The sequence below is a fragment of the Hyperolius riggenbachi genome, chromosome 6, assembly GCF_040937935.1.
Source record: "Hyperolius riggenbachi isolate aHypRig1 chromosome 6, aHypRig1.pri, whole genome shotgun sequence".
NCBI classification, from domain to species: Eukaryota; Metazoa; Chordata; class Amphibia; order Anura; family Hyperoliidae; genus Hyperolius; species Hyperolius riggenbachi.
The window spans coordinates 45,188,546-45,213,555 of record NC_090651.1 but is presented as its reverse complement, the minus strand read 5'-3'; the positions used below and the strand labels follow the sequence as shown (position 1 = coordinate 45,213,555).

The following is a 25,010-nucleotide window of genomic DNA, read 5'->3' as shown; positions in this document are numbered from 1 at the left end:
CTCACATTGGCCGCAGCGCAGCGGCCACTTCGCACATTGACCGGCCAGAACTAGAAGTGGCCAAACTTCAGGTTCTGGCCGTAACATATATAAACTGTTTCTTCAATATCTTTTATACATATCCTTGTACTGGTATACAGCTTATTTGGGTGTTGTGGCATACCTCTAAGGATATTGTGCCTCATATCTACCTTTATGCAGAATATGGCCCTATGATTTCTATATACAGCTATATATACAGCTATATACAGTGATGAAGTAGAATCTTTCTTTAGTACAACGGTCTTCTTTCCACTACACAGGAATTCACAATGCGAGTTTTCGTATCTAAAATGCAATACGTTTAATAGAGCTATTTCCATTCAATGCGAATTTATAGACATGATGCGGGAAAAAATCTGCATAGTATGCTGCATTTTTTTTGCATTTCGCGGCAATCTGGATGCAAATCGCGGTTAATGCGATGCCAAAAACCGCTAGTGGATCCGCAAACGCTAGTGGTTTTTGAAGCTGTTTTCAGAGCGTTACTGAACAGCTTCTGTTACAAAAACGCCTGGAAAACCGCTCTGATCTAGTGTTTTTCAGGGCAGTTTTCCACTTTCCTATACTTTTACATTGAGGCAGAAATGCCTCAGAAATCTCAAAAATGCTGCAGGACCAGAGTTTGCGTTTGGGGGAAAGACGAGCTGCTCTGGTGTGCACCATCCCATTCACTTTCATTAGCCGAGCGGTTTCTCCCCCCCCCCCCCCCCCCCCCCAAAGAGTTTTTTTAAAGAACCGCTCAGAACCGCTCTAAGCCCTAAGCTGGCTTTCTACTTCCGGAAACATATCTGCTAGCTATAAGTGTTATGGAAAAGTGCCGTTGGACTGCTAGCAGTCATCGATTAAGGTAAGGTAGTAGCTTTGGCGCTCCCAATTATGGTGCTTTTGGCAATCTAAGGGAGAGAGGTCAGAGAAGGTGGCAGCTGGGCCCCTTGACCCCCCCCCACCAGGGTCCTAGGAACATGCCTAGGTTGCCTTGTGGAAGATCATGCTCTGCTAGCAGTGCAGCTGTTACTGATGGAATGTAAGACTTTCTCAATATCTAAATATAAAAAGATTTAAAGCATCTGGTGCTTCTCATCTGACACCTACACCAGCTGAGCTGTAAACTAGGTGACTCAAGAGGCTTTTTTTTTTTTCTGAAAACCATTAAAATGTATTAGACTGCTATGAATCTAGAGCCAGTGGTGTACAGTGTGCCTTCACCCCATTCGTTTTACAGACTGACTTCAACTTTCATACAGGTGTTTCAGACTTTGACTTCATCAGTGGCAGGCATGGATTAGTATGTTTGTATGCAGGGGCATAACTAGACTTAATAGGCCCCCCTGCAAAAGTGATAGCATGGGGTCCCCTTTGTCTCCAAATCCCATGAGGCTCACGTGATCGGCAGTCGGCGAATAGCAGCAGAGTTTTCAGCACCTTGAAGCAGGAAAAAATTACACATGCTTCCGCTACTCTGCGTTTAGGAAGGGAGTGGCAGGAAGTTTCCCTTTTTTTTTTTTTTTTGCTAATTGGCTGCAGTTGGGGAGAGGGAAGAGCCCCCAAAGCCTCTGGGCCCGCCTGCGATGGTGGGGGTCGCAGGGGTTATTGCTACCCCATGTTTTGGATGGGTAGAAATAAGCTTTAATACAGAGTTACAGTATATCGGCTAACTTGCGTTGAATCATGTGTCCTCGTAAATCCTCTGAAATCACTGAAATGTTTTTATTTATTTTTTTATTATGCCTTTCGTCTGAGTGTGAGACTGCGTTTTGTTGGTAGAATTGTTACAAAAGTGGAAAAAGGCACCCAACCAATTCAAGGTTTTTTTTTTTTGTTTGTTTTTTTGTCACAACCCTAAAGTCAGCAGCAGGCAGCTATAGATTAGTGTTGTTAGACTGTAGAACATGAGAAATCAGTTTTGGTTTTTTGTTTGTTTTTTGTATTTTGCCCATTAGGTCTGCCATCAGCTCAGTTCGATCAGATGCACACTGATCTCATATGTTCTTAAGGGACAACTGTAATAAGTTTTATATGGAGGCTGCCATATTTCCTTTTATACAATACCAGTTGCCTGGCTGTCCTGTTGATCTATGTGGCTGCAGTAGTGTGAATCGCACCAGAAACAAGCATGCAGCTAATCTTGTCAGATCTAACAATGTCAGAAACCTCTGATCTGCTGCATGCTTGTTCACAATCTATAGCTGAAAGTATTGGAGGAAGAAGATCAGCAAGACCAGACTGCCAGGTAACTGGTATTGTTTAAAAGAAAATAAATATGGCAGCCTCCATATCCCTCTCATTACAGTTGTCCTTTAAAGCAGATCTGAACTCAGAACTTCCCCTCTGCTCTAAAAGATAAGCAACAGCATAAAAACCTTAAAAAAAATTCTGTTACAAATTCTGCAATAAATCTGCAGTGTCTACACTTCCTGCTTTCATGGAAGTAAATATAGGGTTATCGTGTTTACAAATTTGCTGTTCTGACAAGATTCCTGAGCTGACACAGCTGAGATCAAATTACAGTTGTGATTAGTCACATATGAGCGGGAATAAGACGGGCTAAACTCTCAAAATTCATACTGGGTGCATTTCTTTATTTTCCTTCTGTCCTGTGCAAGAGTTTAGGTCCACATTAAGGGCCCATTCACACTTGAAAGGGCAAAATGCCAGCGTTTTGCAGGAGTGATTTGTTCCACGATTTCACGTGGAAAAATCACTGGACAGTGATTTATCTGCGATTGTGTTTAGAGCTTCTATAGCACTGATACGCGATCACCGGGAAATCGCGTGAAAATGGTGCAGGCTACGTGTTTGCGGCGGTTAACACATCGCCCAAGTACAAACGAGCCCATAGGGTTTTATTACACTAGCGCTTTCAAAAACTCTAGCGTTTGAGCATTTTGACGAAATCGTTGGCAAAACGCTCAAGTATGAATGGGCCCTAAAGGAGAAGTTGGCACAGATTCTGGGGTAGTGTATAGACTTCATGGAGGAGTTTTACCCTTGCATAGCAGCCCTCTGTCCAGCTAACTGGGAGTTTTTTTATCAGCTGGGGAGGGGGTGTAGCCTGGGACCCACTACAAAGCGCTATTGCTAGTGATTTAAGGTAGCGATTTGCAAGTGTTTTTTTTTGTTTTGTTTTTTTTTAGCGATTTCCCTTCTCCTATACAATAAGCTGGAAATGCTTCCAAAATGCTGCATGTCCTGCCATTCTGATTTGCTTAATCACAAACGCTCTAGTGGAATCTGTCCCATCCGTTTTACATTAGCAGACCATTTAGGGAAGTCGCTAGCGATTGAAAGTGATCCCTAAATAGAGATAAATCATTGATAAACTTTGACCCCTTACTCAGCCAGCAGCCACGTGGCAGCCAATTGGCTAGCATCCCTTCATGGGACCCCCCCTCCCTATCAAAAAGCAGTAGTGGTGGCCATATTGGTTTCAGTCTCTGCTGGCTGCTGACTGTTAGTGAGAGCAGGGTCAGACTTGCTGCAGATAGGTAGGGAAAGCATTAGCTAGGCCTGTGTTCTTGTTCTCAATTGCTGTGAAAGCATACCAAACAGTCCTTCTGAGGGCTAGCACATTGGTTTCTTGTGGTGTTTTGTGTGTGTGTGTCATTCCACAGCCCACTGACACCCAGAGCTGTGTGCACACTACTGCTGTTGCTACATTAATTTGCATGCACAGTACCACTCCAGTGCATTATTATTTTTTCTCTGTATTCTGATAGTACGATTGCATTCTCTGTGTGGCACTCCACACAGCCCACTGACTTCAATAGCTGTGCCATAATGTGATTTCTGCCCTTTTAGGGATTAAAACCCGTCTTTTTTTCTTATGGGACTTTTGGCATGGATCCCCCTCTGGCATGCTACAGTCCATGTGTTAGACCCCTTGAAACAACTTTTCCATCACTTTTGTGGCCAGAAACAGTCTTTGTAGGTTTTAAAATTTGCCTGCCCATTGAAGTCTAAGGCAGTTTGCCATGTTCGAACATTTGATGTTTGCGACATCTCTATCTTCAAATTCTCAATTAAAAAAAAATAATGCTGTAGTGGCTTCCAGCTCTTACAGGTAGAGGTCTTTCAGTGTCTGTGCCTGGCCTGCTGCTTCTTGTCACATGATTCCGTGCTGTTCTGATGAAAGATGTGCAGTGGGTCTTTGAACCAAATGATGAACATAAACATTTAAGATGAAGAAATCAACTGATTAAATAAATCTTTCTTCTGTGTCTGACAGATGACAGAACAAGATTTGTCTTCTTGCCTACAAAATACTTATTCCGAAAGAAAGTTTTTGAACAAATAATAATCGTAATGAACTTTTTTTTTTTTTTTTTTTAACTCTTGTTAGTGAGTCAATAGCGTCCTAATTTAGAACGTCCTAACTGCTGGTTAATACTGCACAGTACTCTACTACTAACACCAACCAAGTGAAAGGACTAAACATGCTGTAAAGGCATGCTGTTTGGTTATAGCAGATGCTGCTGTTACAAAGCCAGGAGGAATACTACCTGGTCTCCAGAATGCTCTGGGAAGAGGCTTTCACATAAGCAGCGCAGGCCTTGACATCACGGGGAGAACAGGGCTACATACTAACAATATATAGATATAGGAAGTGAATGTAAAATTGGGTATCTGAATAATGTACTCCATTTTACTCTCACTACGATGCCACTGGGACCCACTAGCAGCACTTTTCTAAACTGTACATTAGCCATTAGTTGTTAAAAAGTTCTGAATAATTGTGCCATTGACTCACTAACCAGATTAAAAATAAGTAGGGTAATATCAAAATTAGTTTGGGACACCTTCTAAATTGCGGAGAAGGTATTGATAAGATGTGAAATAATCTCTTGTGAGAAGAGATTACTTTATGGTAATTTTTATAACCAAAAAGTGGGGTTTCCATTTAAACGGGGGGGGGGGGGGCTGCACTAGTCTTTTTGTTTGCCTTTTTTTTGTAGTGTTTTAAAAATTCTTTGCCTTTTTAATACTCTTCATTGCTCCTTTGGTAACAAGATTTTGACTGTTTGAAACACACTGTTGCCAAAAAAGCCCACTTTGTTCTAGAAGTGCATACACACATCCAATTTTTTAATTGGCCCCCTTTTTTACCAACTCTATGTAGCATGAAGGCCACCAGATTTTGAATACTTTTGAACAAATTGTGTAAGTAAGCTATCATACTACATGGAAGTGGTAAAATTGGCCAATCAAGATTGGATGTGTATGCACTGAAGTGGACATTGATACAATCTTGATTATACAATCACCTTTATGTAATTTTAGGGTCTATTTAAAGTATCCATTCAAAGCATATTCACTCAGTTTACGGTTATACGACTTAAATTTGGTGAGGCTGTACAATCAAGATTGTATCTTTAGTGAGCGCCTTAAAGGAGCACTGTCGTGAAAAATTGTAAACCTTTAAAATACACGTGTACAAGTACATTTTCCCCCGCTTAAAATACTGTTAATGACCTCTCTCCTATTTTCCTGTTGCTTACAGTAAGCAGTAATAATCTGACAAAGCTGACATTTTTTGGGCAAATGCATCCAATGGGAGATTCTCAGCACTTGGGGCAGAGACGCTGCAGAGCGCTTTTCAATCCATTCTTGCTTTTGTAAACGGGCTCCATTTGACTTGCATTTAGGAAATAAATGGAATCTGGATTTGCCTGGGGCTTCCTACCCCCCCCCCCCCCCCCATAACCCTTGCGGTCCCTCAACGTCCTCTGGGTCCCTCCCGTGGTCACTTCGGCTGAAGCATCCTGTGGATGTGATCGCATCGGGAGCACAGACAGGCCACGCATGGGCGACTTCAGCCAAAGTCGCAGGGTTAACAGAGCAGCCAGCAGGACCATGGAGGGGACCCAGGGACCACGTGAGCTATGGGAGGGGGGGGGGGATGAAGGAGCAGCGGTCAAGTCCAGATTCCATTTATTTTCTCTGTTCAGGGCCCCTTTAAATGCAAGTCAGTGGGAGCCAACTTTTTTTTAAAAGCGCAGTGCGTCTCTGCCCTAACTGAATGGCAGTTACTCAGTGCAATTGTCAAAATATTGTGCAAATGAGTAGGGCGGCCAGCCAGCAACCTTTCTGTAGATCTTTCTGTGAAGAATAAAGGAGATGCCGAGACTCCATGAGGAGATTGACCAGTCCAAAACCAGTCATATCTGTTGGATTTTCACTACCTACTGCAAATGACAGCAACATATGAGATAAATTTTATATTTCATTTTTCTCTGGGAGAAACACATCTTGTATAACTTTGTGTACGCATGTATTCTACATTTTTCATTATGGCAGTCCTTTACGGGTAATCATTTGCACAGAGCAGGAGCATTTGTTTCCAGCACCTGGGCTAATTGCTCATTGGTGACTGTCGACAAATGAATCTTAACAAAGAATACAGCCAAGCTAAATATGGGATTTTCACGTACTGAATGCATGCCATTGGCAGCAGTAGGCATGGTGTGTGTAAGAAGTGATTGCCGTTGTGCTCTTTAATCACTTTTGGGATAACTGTTGGCTTGTTGTCTGTAGCTGCAGGGAAGTCCGGGTGCCGCACTGGAAGATTCCTGTTCCTCGGCTCCTCTGTCTCCGGTGTCCTCATCGTCTCCCAGCTCCATGCCCTCTGCTGGCCTTACTCAAGGGAAAAGTATCTGCAGCAGCTGCGGAATGGAGATCGTAGATAAATACCTGCTCAAGGTAAGTCACCCAATCAGAAGTGGAGGCAACTGTGGCAGACTGTGTTACTTATATCAATGGTAAAAGTGGAATTCAGTACTTCCTCTCTGTGCTAAGAGGTTAACCCCACAGCAGGATGACCTTTATGGGGAAAACAAAATCTTTATTACAATTTATAGAAATTTTAAAAACAAACCCTTGACGTTTTTGAATTGGTTCCCCTTTCCAGGGAGCACTGTAAGAGTTAAGCTTCAGTGTTTTCTGTATGGGAAGAGCTGCCTTGGCAAAGCTCTCCTGAAGTCTATTCACAGCTGCAAAGAACTAATTAGTCACTTTGATCTGGCTAAACAAGCACAAAGCAATGACTTTCTTCAGCAACTATATGTGGAATAAAGAATTTCATTGTGTGCAGTGCAAGAGCACAGGCCCACTTTAAAGGTTCAATAGGCAATCCATTTCTGTGTGTCAGAAGTGAAAGAAACAGCGGGAATGTAAAGCCTGGTACAAAGTTTTAATTATTATTGGCCAATCATGTACCAATTTTACCACCTCCATGTAGTATGAAGGTTAACCTACACAATCTGCTCAGTGTTCAACATCTGTTGGCCCCCAATCCTATGAAAGTGTGTACCAGGCTTTAGGCTCAGTTCCCACTTGTGACGGGTGTCCATTGTGTATGTTTCCACCATTTTTTTTTTCTTTACATGGTATCTGTTTGCTGCTCTGAAGAGAATGTGCTGTGTGGGTTTTTCTGTTGCAAGTGGGAACCCAGCCTAAGGATGAGGCTCAGGGGTGTTCTTACCATAGGGCGCAGTAGGCGTGGTGCACCGGGTGATTGACAGCCAGGGGGTATCACCATGACCCCCCCCCCACCCACAGCGGCAGAGCAGCAGGGAAGCAGCGCTAGGAGGGGCAGCAGGGACAGTGAGGGGGAGCAGGGCCAGAACCCCTCTCCCTCACCTGGGTCTCCTCCTTCTGCCTCTCTCCCCCTTCATATAGTAATGGCAAGCGGGCGTGGCAGGTGGATAATTACTCACCTGGCTTCCGCTTTCCAAGCGCTGGAGCGCAGTGTCACATCGTCACAAATCTCCGCCTTCGATGCCCCCCACAGTGCTTCCTGATTTGCGGAAGCTCAGTGGGCACCATTGAAGGCGGAGTGTTGTGAAGACTTGACTCTGCACTTGAGCGCTTGGAAAGTGGAAGACAAGTGAGTAATTATCTGCTTGCCGTTAATATATGGAGGGGGCGAGAGGCAGAAGGAGACCCAGGTGAGGGAGGGGGGGGTTCTGACCACTGATGAGGCTAAACATCAGACATTTTCACCTCTTAAGACACCTGAACCTAAGGATATTTAGGCTGCCATATTTATTTACTTTTAAACAATAGCAGTTGCGTGGAAGTCCTGCTGACCCTCTGCCTTTAAAGCCACGTTCACATCAGGACCGCCAGGTAATTGGTATTGTTTAGTCACAAATATGATAGCCACAATACAACTCTCACTTCAGGTGTCCTTTAACACAAAATTGGCTCTTAAGATGCAATTGCTTGCTTTTTCTCAGATACGCTTTCCTGTCCGGGGAGGGGGGAGGTAGGGGGGGAGATTGCCTGGAAACTGCACACATATTTCAGTCCATTCAAAACCTATTGCATAGATACCCTACTGATTGCATGTTTAGTAAACTGCTTGCTGTAATGGAGAAATGTGTGTAAAATTGTAAATGCCTGGAACAAAACACCTGAGGAGTAGACAACAGCCAATCTTTCCCTCTGAGCACGGAGCGGACAGTTCCGACTCCTGCCTGTAATCTACAGGCAAGAGCGGAAGAGTGGGGTTAGGAGAAACTCAAACTATGCTTGCAGTTTCATACTTTGTGCACTAACCTTTTGGTCACATGAGTGACGTTTCTAAACTTTTGTGAGTTGCATGTACTGTATTTTTCGGACTAGAAGACGCTACTAACCTCAACATCACTTGCTCAAACCTAACCGTTCCCCACAATGGGCCATATGCAATTAACTTTTTCACCTGAGTTATCTCCTAGGAGATCATTTTCGCTTTCTCTTTAAACTGTTTCAGCATTTTACAATTGGAAAAGAACCAAAAAGTTGCTGAAAAAGTACCATCAAATGTATTTTGAGTATTTTATTGGCTTAAAATGCATTTTGTGACAAGTTGTAAAAAATCACCTAGGAAAAAACTCAAGAGAATAAGTGAAATTTCATATGGGCCAATAAGTGCACTTCTTGATCACTTAAATGCCTCCCTAATGTTGCCATCCAACCTTCCCTGCGCCCCAACTTAAACTCCTCCTTGAAGTCTAAACTCTCTTCCTAACTATAATCCCTTTAATGCCTAACCTTAGTCTTCTAACCCTTCATTCATCCAGATTAATGGAATTGATCCGAAAAGTTTATTTGATTTATATTACGATTGAATTAGAGAATTGATCAGCTGAAGAATTGTTAATGGCCATTAACATTTGGCCATTGTTGGAAGACCTGCAAGGGGTGTACATTCGCCTTTCTTGAAGCGTTCTAACCTGTGGGATTCTGTTACTGTGTTATGCAGGCTTTGCTTTGGTTTGTGCGTCTTTGTAAATCTGAGCTGCAGCATGAATGGCCGTCTGTCTAAATCGTCCTCTTTAATATTCTAGCCAAGTCATGCAGCTTAAGCTCTGCGTTCAGCTGCTAGAATGGTGCATTTTCTTAGTAATTAGCTGATGATGTGAAGTAGACTTGCGAATCACTGAATGTACTGCTTAGATTACCAGAGGGGATGTGCAGTGATGTTTAGACCATGTTCAGTTTCCTGTGTCAGCAGTAGTGCAATGGATCAGGATAGCGGTGCTGCATATTATGTTCTTGTTGCGTTAGACACAGTGAAGCATACAATCAATAAAAAGTTGGTTTCACATCTACTGTTAAAGAGCATATTTACTGGTGATGCCATACCGCAACCCGTTATATTGCAATGCACCCGCCACACTGTGATCGTCTCATAGGTGGTGCATTGCAGTACAATATGCTACATTACAAAGCAGCCTTTACACCTCAATGCTTCTCTGATTGTGGCCTCATGCAGTTTTTGCCATGCTGTTTACACTCTTTATACTTTTCCAACCAGTCATGCACTTCTCTTCTCTTATTGGAGCTTGAAGTGGACAGCGAAATGACATTCATCACTGCTGGAGATGGTCAGTGATGCAAATTATATCCATCTTGGAATTGTGCAGATCAGATTAGCCCCTCCAAGATAATTGTATGAAAACGGCGATGGTGTGAAATTGGCATTTATGAATGCATTTTTCTTTTGCGCTGCCATTGATCATTAAACACTGTAACCAGGGGCGTAGCAATAGGGGTTGCAGAGGTAGCGACCGCATCGGGGCCCTTGGGCCAGAGGGGCCCCGAAGGGCCCTCCCTCAACTACAGTATTAGCTCTCTATTGGTCCTGTGCTCATAATAATCACTTCTATAGATACTTTGAATAGTGGTAATCCTTAACAAACTGTTCCCCATCCTTTTCTTGCACCTCTGAAACTGTAGTTGCCCTTGGCAAGATTGGGTATGCCGTATCAATTGTTACGTATAGAGTGCTTGGGGGGGGTGCGCCCATTGTAAAACTTGCATCGGGGCCCACTGCTTCTAAGCTACGCCACTGACTGTAACTGCAACAGGGAGAGTTTGAATAGAATCGTATTGCACAGAGGCTTGCATATAATGCTATGGTTGTTGCAATAGGAAAAGTGCCTGTATTGCCAAACCAACAGATGAACTTTAGCCTTGGATTGAACTTCATTCCAATCAGTAGCTGGTACCCCCTTTACCACAGGAAATCGTTTGTTTTTCTGTATTGGATCATCAGGGGGTCCATATGGCTGATATTGTGGTGAAACCCCTCCCACAGTGTGATGTCATGACCTTGGTCCTGACAGTTTCTTGTCTGTGAACTTCGTTGCAATGTGGGAAATAACAGCTGTTTCCAACTGCCAAGCAAACAGCATCTCCCTCTGGAATGTTCGTTCCTGAGAGTTCTATGCACAAACAGATCACCTGGCAGAACTAAAGATGTCACCAGCAGTGATACATTTCAGAATGTAAATCAGGGAGAGGAGAGGTTCTACAATGGGCAAACACTAACTAAATAATCTATAAATTAATATTGTAAATTTTGTTTTCACTACAGTTCCTCTTTAGAATACTTTTGCAGCAGCTTTAAACAATTCCTAGTGATTTGGAAATAACTAGCAATTTCCAAATCTCCTGAAAAACACATTTTCCCCATGATTCCGGACCAACTGCGATTTTTGCGCTCATTTGCATGAATACAGAGAAATAACAGAAATGTTGCATTAGCCCTGAAAGTGCAACACTGCTGTGTGCTCATGTTCGGAAGTCTTTCTGTAGCAAAGCCCTTTTAGGAATTGCCAGGCTTCCTAGAAAGCAAAAAACGCTGCTGAACGCCCTCAAGTGGGTGCCCAGCCTAATGCCTGCCAACTGCCAAGCTTTGCTCATGTGACAGACTGGATAATTTTCCTGTTTAACTACCTTAAGACCACTGCGGTAGCCCCAGGACCACCTAACTCCAATTAGCGTCAAGTCCTGGGGCTGCAGTTTGCAGGAGATTGCGTGCGCGCATCTCCTGCTTGGGGGGCAGAGCTCCGCCCCATCTTCAGTCTCCGAGCGGCGATTAGACGGTAAAACCGCCGTCTAATTACCATGTACAGCGCTGTGATCGGCAGCAGCACTGTACTGGGGACAGCCGTGTAACACGGCTGTCCCCTCCATATGCTGGGGAGCTAAAGCCTATGACAGCTGATCACGCTGATTGGCTGGCGGGATGAGGGAGGGAGCAGGGAAGAAAGTCCCTTTTTATTAAAAAAAAAACATAAATATGGATTAAAAAAAAAAAAAAAAAAAAAAAACACTGGGTGAGCAATCAGACCCCACCACCAGACAGCCCTGTTGGTGGGGAGATAAGGGGGGGGGGGGGGGGGGGGAGAAATCACTTGTGTGCTGTGTTGTGTGGCCCTGCAGCTTGGCCTTAAAGCTGCAGTGGCCTATTTTGAAAGATATAGCCTGGTATTTAGGGGGGTTTAGCAGTGTGGTCCTGAAGTGCTCTGCTGTTTTGGATTAGTGTGGCTGTGTAATAACCACTTGAGGGCTGTAGGCTTAAACCCCCTAGGTGACCAGGCTATTTTTTACAAATTAGGCCACTGCAGCTTTAAGGGCCCATTTCCACTATCGCGAATTCGCATGCGTTTTCCGCATGCGAATTCGCATAGCAATACAAGTGAATGGGACGGTTTCCACTTGTCAGGATTCCTTTGCCTTTTTCTGTGCAGAAAAAATTTGCTTGGCAGAGCCATCAGAATTCGCATACCGCATACCGCAATGCGAATCGCATACAATGTATTAGGAAATTCGCATGCGTTTGAGTATGCAAATTTTCATGCGAATTCGCATAGAAACAATGGGAAATCACACCAGCACTGCCATGGTTAAAATCGCATACAACATCATCCATGTGAATTCGCATGAAAATTCGCATAGAACCGTATGTGAAATTCGCATCCGCATGCAAATTATTCCCGCGACTATTCCCACCGCACAAGTGGAAATGCAGCCTAAGGCCTAGCTGCAGGGCCGTGCAACTCAGCACACAAGTGAAAAGTAATTCCCCCCTCTCTTCTGCCCACCAACAGAGCTGTTGGTGGGCTCTGATCACTCCTGGAATGTTAATTTATTTTTTTATAAAAAAAAATAAATTAATTTCATTTTCTTTTATTTTTATTTTTTTAACCACCCTCCCTCCCTCGCCCAGCCAGCCAATGACATTGATCGGCTGTCATGACAATGGATCGCTTCTCTGCCTCCCAGGGGGACAGCAGTGTCACACGGGTGTCCCCAGTACAGCCCTGCCGTAGATCGCAGCGCTGTACAGTGTAGGTAGATGGCGGTATCGCCGTCTCTCAGCCTCCTCGCAGGGAGGCTGATGGCGAGCTCCGTCATTCAAGTGGAGATGCGCGCACGATCTCCTGCAAAACACGCCCCCAGGACTTGACGCCAATCGGGGGAGCAACCGCGCTCATGCCAATTCTCGTGACGCTGTCGTTAACAAGTTGACGCATCATTGCATTCCAGCAGTTCTGGAGATGGGGTTAGTTTTCAGGGACATCATAGAGATTATTTGCTTATTCAGCAGTGATGCATTGTGGGAGACATCTCAGCTCACTCCAACCTAAATTGAAAATACCTTTTTGTTTTAAGAAGGCAAACTTTTTTATTTTTAGAATGATGGACGAGATGCAAAAATGTGTTTAAATTCAGCGCAGGTGATTTAGTGAAGAGGATAGCAGATTTGCATCATGGTGTTCACTTTCATTTCATTCCTCCAATCAGGTGCAGAGAAGTGTCAGTACAGGAAATACTCTGCATGATTGGATATTAACACTATAGAAGCTTATGCAAGTTTTTATTAGTTTTGCAAACTATTTTTTTTTTATTTAAATTGTGCATATTTAAAAGCAGCTGCATGTCCTTTAAATTTTATATTGTATGAATAACATTTTTAAAACCATTTGATGCATAAAACTGAAGTTTTCCTTCTTAAAACAGAAGGCATGAGCATAGGCAGTCTCCCACAATGCATCACTGCTGAATACCCAAATCATCCCTTTGATGTCCCTGACGCGTAGTTTAAAAAGGGGTGCTGGGAAAAAAGGGCGCGGGGTTTTAAACGATAAGCATGGATAACGTTTAAAAATGTATTGTACTGTATTTCGTTTAAAATTAATGTTTTATAAAGTTATAAATCATTAAATAATGTGCATTAAATCGGCAATTGTAAAAACGTTAATCTTCTGTTTAAATAGTGAAACGTATAATAACGTTTAAAAAAAAATTACTAAGTAACCCTCCCTGTACCTACCCCTAACCCCTAGACCCCCCTGTTGGTGCCTAAACCCAGAGCCGGATTAAGGCCAAATGGGGCCCTAAGCAAAATGGCAGATCTGGGCCCCCCTTCTCTCAAGCTACCTTATGTTACCCCTGTGCCACCTTTTGTTCCCGTGTCCACTCTGCTCCCCCTCTGCATCCCCTTGTGCCACTCTGTTCCACCTGTGCTACTCTGTTCCCCGTGTTCACACTGTAGTCCCCGTGCCACCTCGTAGCCCCCGTGTCCCCTCTATTCACCTCCTCTCTCCCTCACAAAACACACAGACACTGCCTGACCCACCACAACACACAGACACTGCCTGACCCACCACAACACACAGACACTGCCTGACCCACCACAACACACAGACACTGCCTGACCCACCACAACACACAGACACTGCCTGACCCACCACAACACACAGACACTGCCTGACCCACCACAACACACAGACACTGCCTGACCCACCACAACACACAGACACTGCCTGACACACCACAACACACAGACACTGCCTGACGCAGCACAACACACAGACACTGCCTGACGCAGCACAACACACAGACACTGCCTGACGCAGCACAACACACAGACACTGCCTGACGCAGCACAACACACAGACACTGCCTGACGCAGCACAACACACAGACACTGCCTGACGCAGCACAACACACAGACACTGCCTGACGCAGCACAACACACAGACACTGCCTGACGCAGCACAACACACAGACACTGCCTGACGCAGCACAACACACAGACACTGCCTGACGCAGCACAACACACAGACACTGCCTGACGCAGCACAACACACAGACACTGCCTGACGCAGCACAACACACAGACACTGCCTGACGCAGCACAACACACAGACACTGCCTGACGCAGCACAACACACAGACACTGCCTGACGCAGCACAACACACAGACACTGCCTGACGCAGCACAACACACAGACACTGCCTGACGCAGCACAACACACAGACACTGCCTGACGCAGCACAACACACAGACACTGCCTGACGCAGCACAACACACAGACACTGCCTGACGCAGCACAACACACAGACACTGCCTGACGCAGCACAACACACAGACACTGCCTGACGCAGCACAACACACAGACACTGCCTGACGCAGCACAACACACAGACACTGCCTGACGCAGCACAACACACAGACACTGCCTGACGCAGCACAACACACAGACACTGCCTGACGCAGCACAACACACAGACACTGCCTGACGCAGCACAACACACAGACACTGCCTGACGCAGCACAACACACAGACACTGCCTGACGCAGCACAACACACAGACACTGCCTGACGCAGCACAACACACAGACACTGCCTGACGCAGCACAACACACAGACACTGCCTGACGCAGCACAACACACAGACACTGCCTGACGCAGCACAACACACAGACACTGCCTGACGCAGCACAACACACAGACACTGCCTGACGCAGCACAACACACAGACACTGCCTGACGCAGCACAACACACAGACACTGCCTGACGCAGCACAACACACAGACACTGCCTGACGCAGCACAACACACAGACACTGCCTGACGCAGCACAACACACAGACACTGCCTGACGCAGCACAACACACAGACACTGCCTGACGCAGCACAACACACAGACACTGCCTGACGCAGCACAACACACAGACACTGCCTGACGCAGCACAACACACAGACACTGCCTGACGCAGCACAACACACAGACACTGCCTGACGCAGCACAACACACAGACACTGCCTGACGCAGCACAACACACAGACACTGCCTGACGCAGCACAACACACAGACACTGCCTGACGCAGCACAACACACAGACACTGCCTGACGCAGCACAACACACAGACACTGCCTGACGCAGCACAACACACAGACACTGCCTGACGCAGCACAACACACAGACACTGCCTGACGCAGCACAACACACAGACACTGCCTGACGCAGCACAACACACAGACACTGCCTGACGCAGCACAACACACAGACACTGCCTGACGCAGCACAACACACAGACACTGCCTGACGCAGCACAACACACAGACACTGCCTGACGCAGCACAACACACAGACACTGCCTGACGCAGCACAACACACAGACACTGCCTGACGCAGCACAACACACAGACACTGCCTGACGCAGCACAACACACAGACACTGCCTGAGTCAAGAGAAAAGCTTTGTGAAATAATCAAGCCATATTAAAGAGAACCCGAGGTGTGTTTAAAGAATGTTATCTGCATACAGAGGCTGGTTCTGCCTATACAACCCAGCCTCTGTTGCTATTCCAAACCCCCCTAAGATCCCCCTGCACTCTGCAATCCCTCATAAATCACAGCCATGCTGTGAGGCTGTGTTTATATCTGTAGTGTCAGTCTCAGCTGCTCCCCCGCCTCCTGCATAGCTCCCGTCTCTGCCCCAATCAGCAGGGAGGGAAGGGATGCAGGCGGGGACTGGAGTTCTGCAGGAGGCGGGGAGAGCAGCAGACTGACACTATAGAGATAAACACAGCCAACTCTGACAAGCTGTTTGTCAGCAGCATGGCTGTGATTTATGAGGGATTGCAGAGTGCAGGGGAACCTTAGGGGGGTTTGGGATAGCAACAGAGGCTGGGCTGTATAGGCAGATCCAGCATCTGTATGCAGATAATATTCTTCAAACCCACCTCGGGTTCTCTTTAAAAGTCATAACTTAGATTTCTCTACCCCTGCCTGCTGTCCTTACCATCTTTGCAGATGATGACTGGGAGATCCCTGCCAGCTAGCTGCCTAGGACTGGAGAGGAGGCTAGTGCAGGGAGGAGTAACATGAGACAGTGTCCGAGACGGCCCTCTGAAAAGACGCTGGAGTCAATAGAAAGCCTGCTGCCTGCTCTCCTCTCCTGATTCCTGCTTAAGGCAGCTCATATGCCTGTGATGGGAGGAGAGGACATATAGTTTGGGGTAAACAGCCATAGCAGAGACAGGCAATGCAATCTTGCAGGAAGCCAAGCCAGGGCTGCTTCCGTTAGAGCAGAACCCGGCTTCCTGCTGTTGCCTGGCAACACACAGCAACAGCTCAGCGGCATCTAAGGGCTAAACCAATAACTAAAGGGGGGGGGGGGGAAGCACAACTTTAGAAGTTAAAAAAAACAAGCAGCTCCGTTATCCAATGCACTTCCCACCACCAGCTAGGGTTGCCAGGTGTCCGGTTTTACACCGGACAGTCCGGTTTTTGTGCGCTGTGTCCGGTTGTAAAATGCATGCTAAACCGGACAATTAAGTTGTCCGGTTTAGACTAGTCAGAGCCCCCCCCCCCCCCCCGAAGCACAGGAGGAGAACAGCGCAGCAGAGAGAGAGCTGGGAGCAGCGGTGGAGAAGGGGGGCAATCTTCCCCCCCCCAATCCCTCACCTTAGGGTGCTCTCTCTCCCCCGCTGTCTCCACCAATATGATGTGCAGCAGGCTGGCGAGTGGCTGCAGGCGGAACTTACCTCTGTGTCGCTCCAGCGCCGGAAGTTCGGGTCCCGCAGCCGCTGAGAATCTCATTCATGAGCCGGACAACACTAATCAGTCTGAATAGTGTTGTCCGGCTCATGAATGATTCGGATCTTTGAACCCGAACTTCCGGCGCCTGCGACACAGAGGTAAGTTCCCCCCTCAGCCAGCCAGCCACCCGCCAGCCTGCTGCACATCATATTGGAGGAGACAGCGGGGGAGAGAGAGCACCCTAAGGTGAGGGATGGGGGGGGGGGGGAGATTGCCCCCCTTCTCCACCGCTGCTCCCAGCTCTCTCTGCTGCGCTGTTCTCCTCCTGCGGGGGGGGGGGGGGGCACCTGGCTTAGCTGGCTACCTATTCTGGGCACATATAGCCCCTGGCTAGTGGCTATTCCGGGCACATATACCCCCTGGCTACCTATTCTGGGCACATATAGCCCCTGGCTACCTATTCTGGGCACATATAGCCCCTGGCTACCTATTCTGGGCACATATAGCCCCTGGCTACCTATTCTGGGCACATATAGCCCCTGGCTACCTATTCTGGGCACATATAGCCCCTGGCTACCTATTCCGGGCACATATAGCCCCTGGATACCTATTCCGGGCACATATAGCCCCTGGCTACCTATTCTGGGCACATATAGCCCCTGGCTACCTATTCTGGGCACATATAGCCCCTGGCTACCTATTCTGGGCACATATAGCCCCTAGCTACCTATTCTGGGCACATATAGCCCCTGGCTACCTATTCCGGGCACATATAGCCCCTGGCTACCTATTCCGGGCACATATAGCCCCTGGCTACCTATTCTGGGCACATATAGCCCCTGGCTACCTATTCTGGGCACATATAGCCCCTGGCTACCTATTCTGGGCACATATAGCTCCTGGCTACCTATTCTGGGCACATATACCCCCTGGCTACATATACTGGGACATTTACACCCCTGCCTACATATACTGGGACATATATACCCCCTGGCTACATATACTGGGCACATATATCCCTGGCTACATATACTGGGAACACTGGCTGTTTGTTATTATGTGCATTTAGTGGTGAAAAGCTGTCTCTTTTGTGCATTTACTGGTGAAAAGCTGTCTCTTATTATGTGCATTTACTGGTGAAAAGTGGTCTCTTATGTGCATGTACTGGTGAGGACAGTTAGTGACATGGCTATGTACTCTGTAATGTGCTGCAGAAGATGTCAGTGCGATATAAATACTGCAAAAAACATTTTTTAAAAAGCCCATTGCTTAGCCCCACTCTACATAAGTGTGCTTCTGACTCCGCCCCTAACTCCAGCCCCTGTCCGGTTTTCTCCATCAGCCGACCTGGCAACCCTACCACCAGCAGCAGGACCACAGGAGCCTTGCTGGTATTAGGAGCCAGCAGCTAGTGTACCAGGGCAGGATTACATTCTGATGGGGCCCCATAGACTCTGACAGGGCCCCAATCAGGTGCTTGGAATGATTAGTAGGATAATCCGGCCCTGCCTAAACCTAAGACCCCCCCCCCTGTTGGTGCCTAAACCTAAGACCCCCCCCCCCCTGTTGGTGCCTAAACCTAAGACCCCCCCCCCCCTGTTGGTGCCTAAACCTAAGACCCCCCCCCCCTGTTGGTGCCTAAACCTAAGACCCCCCCCTGTTGGTGCCTAAACCTAAGACCCCCCCCCCTGTTGGTGCCTAAACCTAAGACCCCCCCCCCCTGTTGGTGCCTAAACCTAAGACCCCCCCCCCCTGTTGGTGCCTAAACCTAAGACCCCCCCCCCTGTTGGTGCCTAAACCTAAGACCCCCCCCCTGTTGGTGCCTAAACCTAAGACCCCCCCCCTGTTGGTGCCTAAACCTAAGACCCCCCCCCTGTGAGTGCCTAAACCTAAGACCCCCCCCCCCCTGTTGGTGCCTAAACCTAAGACCCCCCCCCCCTGTTGGTGCCTAAACCTAAGACCCCCCCCCCCCCCCTGTTGGTGCCTAAACCTAAGACCCCCCCCCCCCCCCTGTTGGTGCCTAAACCTAAGACCCCCCCCCCCCTGTTGGTGCCTAAACCTAAGACCCCCCCCCTGTTGGTGCCTAAACCTAAGACCCCCCCCCGTTGGTGCCTAAACCTAAGACCCCCCTTAGTGATCACTGTATTGTGTGAAGAATAATGTTTTAAAAACAGTAAGGGATAACATTTAAAATGTTTTATTGAAATAAGAAACGTAAATCATCACAAGCAGTTATAAAACATGAAAAATCTTCAGGCGCCGTTGGAAAACGTTATTATTCTCGGGCGCCCTTTTTTTCCTGTTCGGCGCCCAGTAAACGATAATTATGGGAGTGAATGGCGGCGCCCGATTTGTCCACTAGCCACCTGCGCACTTTTTTACTGTTACCGTTTCTGACTGCTAAAATAAAAGACACACAATGTACATTTAGTGCAGTAAAATGCTCGCAGGCAATTGTCTGCGATTTCCACACACGTGTGATCCCTCCCTTACTGACAGCCTGTGCAATTACTTTCCCTCTGCTTTCAATGTCAGTGGAGGGAGCTGGATTCAGAATGAGTTGGGCTTAGCTCACACTACAAATCGCAAGCGCTAACAGGTTTTGCGAGCTTTTTTGTGATTCCTGGCAATTAACAGTAATTTGCAATTTTTTTGAAAACGATTTTGTATGTTGTTTTTTTTTTTTTTTTTTTTTTTTTTTTTTAAGAAAAGCGCTTATAGTGTGGATTCGGCCTTAAAGCGATTTTGCAATGTTTCCTATACCTTACATTCAGGACCGGATTTGCTCTCTTTACCGCCCAAGGCCCCTGTCAGCAGCCGCCCCCCTTCAGTATAGGTAACCAGACGTCCCCTCCCCTCCTCCAATTTAGGTATCCAAATAACCCTTTCCCCTCCCTCCAGTATAAGTAGCCCGTTGACCCTCCCCCCCCCCCCCCCTTCCCTAGTATAGCCTGCTGTCCACCCGCCCCTTGTGGTGCTGTAGGCCATGGCCTATGTGGCCTTGGCTTAAATCCGGCCCTGCTTACATTGAAGCCCAATCGCTCAGAAAATGGTATAGGACACGCATTTGCGATTGGGTGAAAGAAAGCTCATCGCTCATGTGAGAACACTCTCATAGGATTCCATGACGCAAGCGCTTTTGCAGCACTTTTAGAAGCGCTGGCAATTAAAAAAAAAAATCTCATAGTGTGAACCAGCCCTTAGGCCTTGGACCCACTAGCAGTACATTTCTAAGCGCTTGAGTGTAAAGCCCTTGCTAATGTAATGCTATGGGAGATGTTTATAAAAATCACGTCCCTAAAGTGGGATCACACACAGCATTACTTTAGCTTGGCTGACTCACTGACCTAAACTAATTATTGCTACCATTATTGCCTGACAAAGCAGGATTGATCCTGTGAAGTGCGTTGAATTGTACAAATTTCATTGCTGACCATACCATTAATCAACAGATCCTCTGACTTGCTGGCGAAATGTCCACCACTACCTCCTCCTCCGTTAGCAAGAGCTTTTCAAATCACTGGCACTTAGAAAAAGCTTAGATAAGCTCTGCTAGTGGGTCCCGGTCCAAAGCCTTACTGTGGTGGGAATAGAGGGGAGGAAGAAGTAAACCGGAACAACATATTTGCAGTGGGGACACCAGCAAGTGTCAACTGCTGCACCAGGTATTTTATGAATACTGAAAAAAACTAAAACTTTGATTAAAACATATACATAATAAATATAAAATGAGGTTCTGGAGCTTGGGCCTTAAAGTAAACCACAGACCATGAACAATTAAGGTGTTTTTTTGTTTGTTTTTTGTTTGTTTGTTTTTTAATACATACCTGGGGCTTCCTGCATCCCCATCTGCACGGATCCCTCCCACGCCGTCGTCCTTGGCCTTCTCCATCTCCGGTACCGGGTCCCATAACTTCAGCCAGTCCTCGAAAGTGCGTCTTCTACGTATCTCTCCAGCAGCTGCTGTGCGGATGGGGCTGGAGAAAGCCCCAGGTATGTATAAAAGTTATATTCTTCATGGTCTCTGGTAAACTTTTTAAGGTAGCCCCACAAGATGCAAAAAAAATCAATTTTATGCCAATTCAATAAAAAATAAATAAAAAAAAAAAACCACACAAAAACAGGAAAAAAGGTTGGGCAGAATAATTGAAAGCCTTTTTATTTCTATATGTCGATTGGGAGTGGTGGATTTTTCGTATCAATTTTTCGTTTCAAAAGGGTTTTATTTGTTAGAAAACTTATGATACAATATAACCTCTTGCAAAGTTAGTTAGTGGCCCACGCAGGGGTTCCAGTAACAAACTATTAAGTAGGTATTATAGACACAGAAATATACCAAAGCATAGGCATAAAACATTTTCCCACAGTTATAATGGGGGGGGGGGGGGGGGTGTAAAGGGGGTAGGGTATAGAGGGTAGGAGGGAGGGAATTGGGTAAGGGATGGTGGCTCATGGGTGGAATCCACAGCTGCCAAATGAGCCAGGGGGAGTAGGTAAGGAAAAGAGAAAGGGAAGGAAGTGGGTTCGGGGTATAACGGCATAACCAATAGATTGTTAATTTGTGTGCTAAATTGTACCAAAGCTGGTTTGTCGCATGAAGGTAGTTTGTTTGGGGTTGAATACTCTATAGAGTAGGTATTAGGTAGCCTTATACTGTCTCGAGGACCACAAAAGTAAAGGGGAGAATCAGGAGTGTAGGACATATAATCCCTGATTATCCTGCCATGTTATTCAAACATCCCAAGTTTTCAGAAAGTTAGGAAGTGTGCTTTTTAATTTTAGCTAGTATGTGTTTGTTCAGCATAGTGGTATTTAGAGCAGTGAAAACTTCAGTGATAGAAAGATGCAAGATTTTCCAATTAGATGCTCAATGATTTTTGGCCAGAGAGACCACATGTTGAATAAATCTGTGTGGGATGATTAATACCACAAGGTTTGTTACCAAGCAAGATAACTGTAGGATCTAGAGGCAAAGTGATATTAGTGACTTGGCATATAGGGCCATATGCAATTCACTTTTTCATATGAGTTTTTTTCCTAGGTGATATTTTTAAACTTGTCAATAAAATGCATTTTAAGCCCCCAGAAGGCAAGAATATGCTCAAAATAATTTTGGTAGTACTATTTTTTTTTATTTTTTTTTTGCCAACTTTTTGGTACTTATTTTTTTTTTAGTTGAAAAGTACTGGAAAGTTATTTAAAATCAAAGATGAAAAATTATCTCCTGGGAGAAAACTCAGGTAAAAAAGAGAATTGCATATGGCCCATACAGTTCGAAATTTGGGACCACAAATTCATGGTTTCAGGGCAAGTTGTTAAAGTGGCGCAGCAGTGTGCCCACCGCTCAGGAGACATAGATTGGCCCATATCCTTTTCCCATTGTTTTTGAAATGTAAACTTGTCTTCAGAGCTATTAGTAAGTATTTTATAAAGGTGAGAGAGGAAGCCCTTTTCTAGAGAGGAATTTTTACACCGAGATTCAAAAGAACTATATGATAAGTACCTTATCCAGCGGTCACGTAATGAAGATAGTGGAACACCTGGTGGGCCCGAAAGAATTCTGAGTGGCATATGGGTCTCTCTAGCCAAGGTATTCTTGTCGGTGATTTTAAAGGCTCTAATAAATCTTCCTATAGTGAGTAGGTTTTTATTAAACCACCATGTAAATGCTTTAGGGTGATGACCTCGAAAGTCAGGGTTTCCTAGAAGTGAGGGCATGTTTTGTATCAATTTTTATGGAAATTGAGATTAGTGTAGGGTAGCTTGTCAATTTCTTAAAGTGTACTTGAGACCAAAGGGGTCTCAGGTTTTATACCTGGGTCCTCCTCCAGCCCCCTTGAGGCCGCTTGGTCCCTAGCCATCTCCCTGGGCCGTTCCCGTCTCCTGCTGGATGACCCGGTACTGGGGCTGAGTCACTCTTTGTCACGCATGCGCAGTAGTTGCTGCAACATGGCTCCCTACTGTGAACTTAGCCTAAAGGTGGTCACACACCATCCAATTTATTTTTTTGCCACTATTAATGTCCAAAGCCCCACTCACTGTGCACAAAGCGGTGATTAAAATATCTGTATGTAAATTGTACATATTTGCCAATGTGGATAGTCTTGAAGCTCTCTTTAAAGGACCACTGTCGTGATAATCTTAAAATATGTTAACACATACAAATATGAAGTACGTTTCTTCCTGAGTAAACTGAGCCATAAATTCATTTTCTCCTATGTTGCTTTCACTTACAGTAATGGCCCATACTCACGGGCTACAATTGTCGCCGCAACACGCGGCACGCGTGTGTTGCGGTGACAGGTCGCCAGTGAGTATGAGGTGCAACGCGGGCGCTCACCCCGAACCATCGCTCGTCGCTGCTGTCGCCGGGCGATTGACGCGGTCAATCGCCTGGCGACAGTTGCCGCCGCAACTTCGCCGCAACTGTCGCTAGTCCGCGTGAGTATGCGGACTAGCGACAGCAACCTCTGTCCAGAACACTGAGCTTCCGTCGGCGGGGGAGGAACGTCGGCGACAGCTTCCGTCGCACAGCTGATCCCTCTTCCGCGTGTGTACACGGAGGGACCTGGCAACGAGCTGTCGCCGGCCTGTCGCGCACACGCTCCCATGTGCTAGCGACAGGCTACAAATGTAGCCTGTGAGTATGGGCCATAAGTAGTAGAAATCTGACATTACCGACAGGTTTTGAGCTAGCCAATCTCGTCATGGAGGGCTCTCAGGGTTTTCATTAATTTAAAAAGCACTTAGTGAATGGCAGTTGCTCCGTCCAACTGTCAAAAAAGTGTACATTGACTAGGGAGGCTGGCCAGCATCTTTGTATAAATCTTTTTCAGTGAGTGTCTTTATAACAAAATGAAAGCCATGCTTGGAATCCCCTATGGAGAGTTGGACTAGCCCAAAACCTGTCGGTAATATCAGATTTCTACCACCTAGTGTAAGTGACAGCAAGATGCTAGAAAAGTAATTGATGGCTCATTTTACTCAGGAAGATGCATACTTCTTATTTGTATGTGTTTACATGTATTTTACATTTTAAGATTTTCGTGGTGGTGGTCCTTTAAACGGCTACGTACGTGTTAATAAGTCTTCTGTTGCCCGCCCATAGTCTGTACGAGATCTCGTTTCTCAGAATCGATGTAGTTATTTCTTGGACGGGACAGGCTGCGTGTGAGTCTTGTTGTAGCTTGCGGAGTGTTTATTTTTAATGCAGCAGGTTTTGAATGGGATTTGCTGACCCTTAAATGGTATTTTGTGTGGCCTGTGTTTTTCCTTCTTTCCACTCCTGCGTAATTTAAAGAGACATAAACCATTAATAATCTGCAGACACTAATCTTTAGATCTCTAGAACAGAGGCCAGTTCATACATTCCAGGCAACCGAAAGCTGGGCTCAACTGATTTCTGCTTCATGCTGCATGTGAAAAACATACTAGATATACGCAGATTGTGCAGTTGTGTTTGTTTTTTTTCTCATGGCGTGAGTGTATGTTTATTAATAATCCTGTTTCCCCCCCAGTATACATTAGTTCAAATATTCCAGAAACAAAATTGGCACCTCTGATTGGTGTTTTTGTTTGTGATCATGCAAGTCCATAGGAAGGCATAACATGCGCATTTTGCATGAAAATTCGGCTGCGCTTTAGAAGCTAAGTAGCTTCCTGTAAATTGCCTTTCCTGTAAATGAATATTCACACAAACATTGCAATGCGAAATTTTGCGTACAAATTTGCATAAAAATAGCAAAAGTGCGTACACAAGTTTGTGAAAAAAGGAATACAAAAAAAAATCACAAATGCTGACTTGTGCCTGTGGAAAAATACGGAATCGTGCTTGTGGAAAATCGCATGCATAAACACC

General features: G+C 45.9%; 1 protein-coding gene across 2 annotated transcripts in view; it reads left to right on the top strand.

The window, feature by feature from the left end:
• Positions 1 to 25,010, top strand: part of LHX8 (LIM homeobox 8) — a 95,919-nt gene that overhangs the window by 32,290 nt on the left and 38,619 nt on the right. For both annotated transcript variants that reach the window (XM_068242474.1, XM_068242473.1), the window contains one exon: positions 6,574 to 6,738. In XM_068242474.1, coding sequence (XP_068098575.1) covers positions 6,574 to 6,738 — 165 coding nt within the window. The remainder of the gene's footprint in view (positions 1 to 6,573; positions 6,739 to 25,010) is intronic.